Source organism: Bos indicus x Bos taurus, chromosome 6 (genome assembly GCF_003369695.1).
Source record: "Bos indicus x Bos taurus breed Angus x Brahman F1 hybrid chromosome 6, Bos_hybrid_MaternalHap_v2.0, whole genome shotgun sequence".
NCBI classification, from domain to species: Eukaryota; Metazoa; Chordata; class Mammalia; order Artiodactyla; family Bovidae; genus Bos; species Bos indicus x Bos taurus.
This window is the reverse complement of record NC_040081.1, coordinates 15,798,270-15,807,050: the sequence shown is the minus strand read 5'-3', so window position 1 is coordinate 15,807,050 and position 8,781 is coordinate 15,798,270. Positions and strand designations below refer to the sequence as shown.

At 39.7% G+C, this 8,781-nt stretch overlaps 1 protein-coding gene across 5 annotated transcripts; it reads left to right on the top strand.

Annotated features, from left to right (window-relative positions):
• The first annotated feature begins 651 nt into the window (after nt 1–651).
• GAR1 (GAR1 ribonucleoprotein) lies at nt 652–8,414 on the top strand. 5 transcript variants are annotated; one of them, XM_027543844.1, is made up of 7 exons: nt 652–735; nt 1,322–1,532; nt 3,007–3,161; nt 3,616–3,675; nt 3,895–4,033; nt 7,665–7,730; nt 8,094–8,414. In XM_027543844.1, the coding sequence occupies exons 2-7, from the start codon at nt 1,334–1,336 to the stop codon at nt 8,105–8,107; spliced, it is 633 nt and encodes a 210-aa protein (XP_027399645.1). In that variant the 5' UTR covers nt 652–735; nt 1,322–1,333; the 3' UTR covers nt 8,108–8,414. The 5 variants fall into 5 exon arrangements, with proteins under 5 accessions (XP_027399645.1, XP_027399642.1, XP_027399643.1 ...); XM_027543841.1 differs by having other exon boundaries at nt 735–1,001; XM_027543842.1 differs by lacking the exon at nt 652–735 and adding an exon at nt 742–844.
• The last annotated feature ends 367 nt before the right edge of the window (nt 8,415–8,781 follow it).

Sequence of the window (8,781 nt, the reverse complement as noted above, 5' to 3'; positions counted from 1 at the left end):
TACATGACCACTGGAAAAACCATAGCCTTGACTAGACGGGCTTTTGTTGGCAAAGTAATGTCTCTGCTTTTCAATATGCTATCTAGGTTGGTCATAACTTTTCTTCCAAGGAGTAAGCGTCTTTTAATTTCATGGCTGCAGTCACCAACTGCAGTGATTCTGGAGCCCCCCAAAATAAAGTCTGACACTGTTTCCACTGTTTCTCCATCTATTTCCCATGAAGTGATGGGACCAGGTACCATGATCTTCGTTTTCTGAATGTTGAGGTTTAAGCCAACTGTTTCACTCCTCTTTCATTCTCATCAAGAGGCTTTTTAGTTCCTCTTCACTTTCTGCCATAAGGGTAGTGACCATAGGATAAAACGATGGGCACAGTACTGCCCACAATCGTGCGTACTTCAAAGGATCCGGCAGAAACAAACGACAAACTCAGACAAGCCCTTTCATTGGGTTCGGATGCGGACAGATCCACCTTCCGGCAGAGCGCGGCTCAAATCTCCTTAGTGGACAACTGGGGGAGCCGCAAGCAACTGTCGAGCAAGAGGACCGCCTCGCAGTCTAACAATACAGCACGGACCTCCACTCAGCTCGCAACCGGAACTTGCTGGGCCGCGGGGAGAGGGGCGGACCCTGACGCCAGTCATCGCCAAGGGCAACGCCGCAGAGCGGAACTTCCTGCAACGTCATGCTTCCAAGGACGCCGATATTGTGTGTCACTTCCTCTGCTCGCCGTAGGCAAGTAAAGCTGATTGTCGTAAAGTAACGGTTGATGTTGGGATATTACTGATACTCTTCCAGCATTGAAGGCTCTCTCGGACAGGCGACAGCGTACCTGCTTTCGCAGGTGCCTGGTTTTTTTTCTAAACCCGTTATTCGAGTTTCTAGGTGAATCCCTCCCCACTTCAGTTTTGTCCCGGTACGGTGGCCGAAGAGGCTCGTGTGAGGCGGAAGTACCGGGCGGGTGGGTGTGAGCACCCGGGCCTGAGGTGCACGTGGCGCCGGTAGGTAGCGGGAGGAGGCTAAGCGGTCTGAGAATCTTGGACGTGGAACCCAGCGGAGGGAGGGAGGGAATGTGGCTGAGGCCCTTCCTGCCTGCTGGGGGAGGAGGTATTCACCCTGGGCGACGGGGCTCGTGATGAGTGGTCGGTCGGCGCTCACAGGGCTGTCGGCAGGTCACACTCACCTTTCGGGCGAGTCTCTGGCCCTCTAGCCGTGGTTGAGGTGGCAGAGTTGCTGTTATCATTGTTAACCGCGTTTACGGTTTCTGATTGAGGCCCAGAGGCCCCAGTGAATGAACGGCACGCACTGTTTTTCTCACCAGGTAGGAGCGAACATGTCTTTTCGAGGTGGAGGTCGCGGAGGATTTAATCGAGGTGGCGGCTTCGGTCGCGGCGGCAGCAGCAACAACCACTTCCGAGGTGGAGGCGGCGGTAATTTCAGAGGCGGCGGCGGCAGAGGAGGATTCGGCCGAGGGGGAGGCCGTGGAGGCTTTAACAAAGGCCAAGACCAAGGACCTCCAGAACAAGTAGTTTGTATGTAGGCTTCAGAGCTTGACCTACTTGGGCGCGGAGGGTGGAATGGAGTCGGGGGCGGAGGTTGTAGGTCCGTGTTATTAGTAAGTTTGACTAGGAGTCTGGTGCTGAAAGGTAGATGCAGCAGCTGTCTTTCTCAGGGGGTTGGTTCTTAGTTGTGGAGTCAAGCCTACGGAGAGGCGGTAAACTGACTTCACATCGTGCTGTAGAAAGTAAGAAAGCTGAAGGACACCTAAAATACATTATGGAAACAGAACTAGAGTTTTGGCTAAAAGGGAGATATAAATAGGTATTTTATGTCCTTACCCGTACTGTTTCCATTTTACAGATAAGAAAATTGATTCAGAGTTAAGTTTCTTTGCTAGGGTCATAGTGATGAGTGATCAGTAAGGATATATTTGGGATACAAAGCCAAGTTTCCTGACTCTTAATTGCCGCTCTTAAGTAAATGAAGTGAGTTAAAAAAAAAAAAAAAAAACACACCACAACTTGCTGAGAAGGGAAACTGCACGGGGGAGTAAAAAAAATAAAGACCTAATTAGAGCAGTTTTGGGGTAATTATCAAAGAGATAGGGTGGAAGTTGTAGAAAGTGAGACAAAATTTGACAGTAGACAAAGAGGAGACAAGATAAATAGAGTCTAATATATGAAGAGAAAGTTGGATCAGTATGCAAAATGGTGTAGAGGTCAGTGGCTAGAGTCAAAGGTCCTGTCCCCGTAACAGTCCATGCATGACACATTGAGAGCATTGCGAAAGTGAAGAAAAAAGGAAGGGTTAGATGGGAGAGAGATTTCAGTGGAAACAAACTTAGAACTTGACTAATACTAGAAATAAAAGGTTCTTGATTTTGAACCTGGGTGATGGGAATTGAGATTTGGTTTTATAGGAATATGGTGAGTATTTTAGTTTGGGGTGGATGTAAGTTAGATATAAAAGTAGTTATATGAAATTCCAGACTTTCTTGATAAGGATCGAAGAGTCAGTGAAAAGGTGATAGTGGGAAGTTTTAAAAGGGGAAGGAGGGAAAACAGGCAGGAGAACAATAGACTGTCTTAGAGTTATGGATGGGTATAAGGAAGAAGAGACAATAGAATGAAGCATAGTATTTAATCAAATAATAATAGTAACTATAATAAAATAACTTACAGTTTGAGTGGTCTCAATGTGCCAGGCACTTTCTAAGCACTTGACACTTATTGTTGTTCTTAATCCTCACAGTACTAGGTGTTAGGCGAGGGTTTTGTTGTTAGCCCTACATTAAAGATGAAGACACTGAAGAATAGAGAAGGTTAGATAGACCCTTACTCTAGGTCACATAGTATTTGGTGGAGTTGGTACTAAGCCAGGAAGGCTTTTTTGCCTTAAGACAGATACGGTGAAATCCCAGGCAGCCAAGAGGAAAGCTTCTAGAAGAGATTGGTCAATATCATTTGAAACTGTTTTATATTTTAACAATTTCGTGTCCTATTTCAGTGTTAGGAGAGTTCCTGCACCCTTGTGAAGATGACATAGTGTGTAAATGTACCACAGATGAAAATAAAGTACCTTATTTCAATGCTCCAGTTTATTTAGAAAACAAAGAACAAATTGGAAAAGTGGATGAAATATTTGGACAGCTTAGAGATTTTGTATCCTTTTTAATTGAAGATGTAGCAATCCTGTTGAAAGGTCATGATTTGTTTTTTCTGGAGTTAAGTATTGATTAAACTGAACTTGGTGCTTCATTGAAATTGATGCAGTATTGCTAAGATTGGACCATAAAGGAGAACCAGGACAGGGGAATGTATTTCCAGATAAATTGAAAAGATAGGCTTCTTAAGTGTGCCTTCCTTTTTGGAAGGTTTTAGAAATGATTGTCACTTGGATCAGTGCCACTTGCTTTGCTTTCACTATGATGATGCTACTGCAATAGTATGGTGGAACTGGAAGTTTTAAAACAAAAACTTCACTTCTGTTTGGAAACTCATTTCTTACTTTTCGTGAATATTTCTGTATATTCTAACCTTGTTATTTTAAAAATTACATGTGAATTCAGAAGATTACTTTTCATTATAATTGCTTATTCCTTAATAAAATTAATAGTATTTTTCAGTTAAATTATCAGAGAACATGAAAGCATCTTCCTTTAAAAAACTACAGAAGGTGAGTCAAGCTGACACCTAGATCCTTGGTTTTTAAATGAATGACCTACCTTAGGACAGTTTTACTTAAAGGTACTTGAGACTTCCTCAGTGTATCACTAGTGAAGTTAGAGGGTTGGGATTTGACCCAGGCAGTTTTGAGTCTAGTGTGTCGGTTCTTAATGATTATATTATATTACCCCCCAGCTCATCACACTAATTGTTTCTGTTATACTTCCAGTTTTATATAGACCCATATAAGCTGCTGCCGTTGCAGAGGTTTCTACCTCGACCTCCTGGTGAAAAGGGACCTCCAAGAGGTGGTGGCAGGGGAGGTCAAGGAGGAGGAAGAGGCAGAGGTGGCAGAGGTGGTAGAGGTGGTAAGTTCCCCATGGAGGAAAATTTCTAATGAGATTTCAAAGTCACTGCCTATTTAAAGAGTACAATTTAATTTTGAATATAAGCCAACTTTTCTTATGGTTATTTATTTCTTTTAGTAAGGCTCTTTTCAAATCTTGGCAGATTACCATAGTAATAAATGCTTAGTTTCTATAATGTATAGAATTATCTTAATTGAATTTTAATTTTTTAATTAGTATTTAACAAAACTTCATGAAGGTGGGTGATATCTTTATTTTTATGGATGAGGAAATGGAAGCTTAGAAATGTTAATTTGTCCTAATCAAACAAGTGGCGGCTCAGAAATAAAACCAGTATCTTCTGATGTAATATCAAAGACTATTACCAATAAATTCATTGCTTTGATTTCAGTGTGTTGATATTATGTATTTCCCCACAGCTTTGGTACATTTACTGTGTAGGCAGCCAGGTGATAAGCAAGGTTGGGGACGAGCTGGGATGCGGCATCTGGGAATGATGTGCTAGGTGGGTGACAGGATGATGGGCAGAGCCAAAGTGGTAAGGAAGAGGAGCTGCCAAGTGGGTTACTGTATCAGAAAAGAGAATTCTGTTTTCACTTTTGCCTCTCAATTTAACGAATGTTTCACTCTGTAAATGTGCCTTTTTGGATCCAGATAACTTGGAGATAATCTCTTAAGAGATATGTTTATATTTATTTCTTTGGAAGTATACCTTTAAGAATTTGAATGGAGATCCCCTCATTCCCATTTTATATTCAGTCTTATATATAATAGTTTAAAAAATTCACAACTCTATTTTCTTAAAATCTTAATCTTTTTATATTGTATTTTGGACATATACGTTTGTTTCTGTATAATTTCTCTTTTTATGTTTCATCATTCTTTTACAAAGCTATCCCCCAAAATAAGTAAAAGTAGGAACTGCAGTAGGAAGCCAAATGTATTGAATAATAGAAAAAAATTATGTAAAATTTTAAAATTTCAAAGCTCTTCAGCATATGGACATCAGTGTCTGTTTCCAGCTCAGTTAACCTTAAATGTTGTGTCCATGGTACTTCCCAGGTGGTGCTAGTGGGAAAGAATCCACCTGCCAATATAGGAGACTTAAGGGACATGGGTTCAATCCCTGGGTTGGGAAGATTCCTTGGAGGAGGGCATGCCAACCCATTCCAGTATTCTTGCCTGGAGAATCCGATAGACAGAGGGGCCTGGTGGGCTACAGTCCATCAGGTCACAAAGAGTTGGACACGACTGAAGCAACTTAGCAGGCATGGTAGTACTCCCAGAACCAAACCACCCATGTCTGCTACTTTTTGTTCTTAGAATTAAGAAGCCTTAGTGCAGTTTAAAAAGTATATACCATAAGCAAAAGTTGAGGTACAGATACATTTAACAATAGGGCTAAATTGAACTTTAAAGTAACAAGCTTTTCTAATGTAGTAAAACAAAACTTGTTTAAAAAGTTGTAACCAAGGATTTTAGCTTTCCGCTGGATTGAGAAACTACTACTGTTTCTCCATTTTTATCTTTTAAAAAATTCTGTGAGATAAAATAAGTGAATATATGTTAGGTTGGTGCAGAAATAATTGTAATTTTGCATTGTTGAACTTTGCCCTTTGATATTAGAATACATTCTTAAATAAATATGATTATATTATACTTCATTTTAATGCACATTTCTTTATATTTTTTGCTAATGACATTAGCAATAAAAATACAAAGATCATGGCATCTGGTCCTATCACTTCATGACAAATACGTGGGGAAAATGTGGAAACAGTGTCAGATTTCATTTTATTGGGCTCCAAAATCACTGCAGATGGTGACTGCAGCCACGAAATTAAAAGACGCTTGCTCCTTGGAAGGAAAGCTGTGACAAACCTAGACCGCGTTTTAAAAAGCAGAGACGTTACTTTGCTGACAAAAGTCTGTCTAGTCAAAGCTCTGGTTTTTCCAGTAGTCATGAGTGAATGTGAGAATTGGACAATAAAGAAAGCTGAGTGTCAAAGAACTGGTGCTTTCAAATTGCGGTGCTGGAAAGGGCTCTTGAGAGTCCCTTGAACTGCAAAGAGATCAGATCAGTCAATTCTAAAGGAAATCAGTCCAGAATATTCATTGGAAGGACTGGTGCTGAAGTCGAAGGTCCAGTATTTTGGCCCCCTGATTTTAAGAGCCGACTCATTGGAAAAGACCCTGATGCTGGGAACGATTCAAGGCAGGAGAAGGGACCACAGAGGATGAAATGGTTGGATGGCATGACTGACTCAATGGACATGTTTGAGCAAACTCAACATGATAGTGAAGGACAGGGAAGCCTGGCATGCTGCATGCAGTTCATGGGGTCAGAAAGAGTCAGACACGATGTAGTGATTGAACAACAACAACAATGACATATTACTTGCTGTTTATTTTGTATGTATTTTAGACTATGCAAATGATGTTAGACAAAAAGCAAAATCTAGCAGTTTTCTTATTTGAGTTCAAAAATGGGTCATAAAGCATGGAGATAACTTGCAATATCAAGAACTCATTTGGCCCAGGAACTAACAAATGTACAGTGCGGTGGTGGTTCAAGAAGTTTTGCAAAGGAAACAAGAGCCTTGATGAGTGCAGAGGCTGGCCACTGGAAAGTGACTCCGAGCCATTGAGAGCCACATTAAAGCCGATCCTCTTAAAACTACACGAGAAGTTGCCTAAGAACTTATTGACCATTCTATGGTGGTTTGACATTTGAAGCAAATTGGAAAGGTGAAAAAGCTTGAGAGGGTGCCTCATGAGCTGACTGCAAAAAAAAAATCATTTCAGTGTGTCATCCTCTTTTATTCTGTGTAACAACAACGAGGCATTTCTTGATTGAATTGTGACGTGCAACAAAAAGTGGATTTTATATGATGCCAGTGATGACCAGCTCAGTGGTTGGATTGAGAAGAGGCTCTAAAATACTTCCCTAAGCCAGACTTGCACCAAAAAAAGGGTAATGGTCACCATTTGGTGGTCTGCTGCCAGTCTTCTGATCCACTACAGCTTTCTGAATCCTGGTGAAACCATTACATCTGAGAAGTATCCTCAGCAAATTGATGAGATGCGCCGAAAACTTGGAATGCTTGCAGCCGGATCAGTAGAAGGGGCCCTATTCTTTTCCGTGACAACACTTGACCTAATGTTGAACAGCCAGCACTTCAAAACTTGAACAAATTGGGCTGTGAAGTTTTGCCTCATTTGCTGAATTCACCAGACCTCTAGCCTTATTCATCTGACCTCTTGGCAAATGACTACAACTTCTTCAAGCATCTTGACAACTTTTTGCAGGGAAGAAGCTTCCACAACCAACAGGATACAGAAAATGCTCTCCAAGAGTTCATTGAATCCCATAGCATGGGTTTTTATGTTACAGGAATAAACAAACTTATTTCTCGTTGGCAAAAGTGTGTTGGTTGTAATGGTTCCTATTTTGATTAATAAGGAAGTACTTGAGCCTAGTTATAATTTAAAATTCAGGGTCTGAAACTGCAGTAACTTTTGTAACAACCTAATATTGTTCTTTACAATTGTAAGAAATATATTGATGTTTATAGGCTTATCAAAATATGATAGGTTACAGTTATTTAATTAATATTTCCTTTATTTTTAGGTGGTTTTAGAGGTGGAAGAGGAGGTGGAGGTTTCAGAGGAGGAAGAGGGGGTGGTGGTTTCAGAGGTGAGTGGGAAAAAAAAAACTTGAAGTAACTGAATTTCTAGAAATGGTATTGTCTACTAACTTTTATTTCTTTTTGCCAGCAAGTATGTAGAACACCATGGTATTCCTTTTTTTAGCTGAATATACAGTTTCATTTTATATCACGTTTACCTTTGAATTTTTTCACCTGCTTCTGCTTTACTTTGCTGTATTATTAATTTGAAAAGCAAAAAGGTGGTAATATAAATGATAGTTAAATTTGGTAAAGTATGTTTGTTGAACTTTACGAGAACTAATGCTGATTTTAAACTTGAATTCTGGCTAATAGTGTTGTTTAAAGTTCACTTTTCTATATTTTTAATATTTTCATTTTCTCTTAATCAGGAAGAGGACATTAAGTGTAACAGTTGACAGAAACTTCACCAGTTGACTTCTGCATTAACCTCATAATCTGCTTCAGTGGATCAGAAACTTGTTTCTTGAGCACATTTTGAAGAACTGGTCTTTTAGGACAGTGGAACTAAAATGCCAACGTTATGCAAAAATGAGTGTGGCAGAACAGGCAGCTTTGCCTCAGAAGAGTATGAATAAGTGTTTTAACATTTTGTACAATGTTCGGAACTTTGTGGGTGTTTAATAAAGGGACAGCTTTTAATTGGAGCATATTTGAATTTTGTAAATAAAGTGTTTTATTTCTTTAAGTAATTTAGAGCTGTGTTTATTAAACCAGAGTTTAAAGGGACAGCCTACTAGATTTAAGATAGAAAAAGAGGATGTTTACATATCTAACTGAGCTTTAAAGAAAAAGCAGGCTAGTAGAGCAGTATTTCACATTATTTATAAATTAACACTCCCTTTAAAATGTTAGCATTTTGTATATGAGAACATCAGCACCCTTTATCACATTTTTTCCCTTTTGTGTGTTAGGACACAAATCAAAGCAAGACAACTTCTCTAATTGTAACTCATAATTGATTAGAAAATTTTAGTGTTAATTATGAATCTATTAAAGTTGGAAAAACTCTGTTCAGGTTGAGAACTAGAAATTCAAGACATTTCTGAAGAAATATTT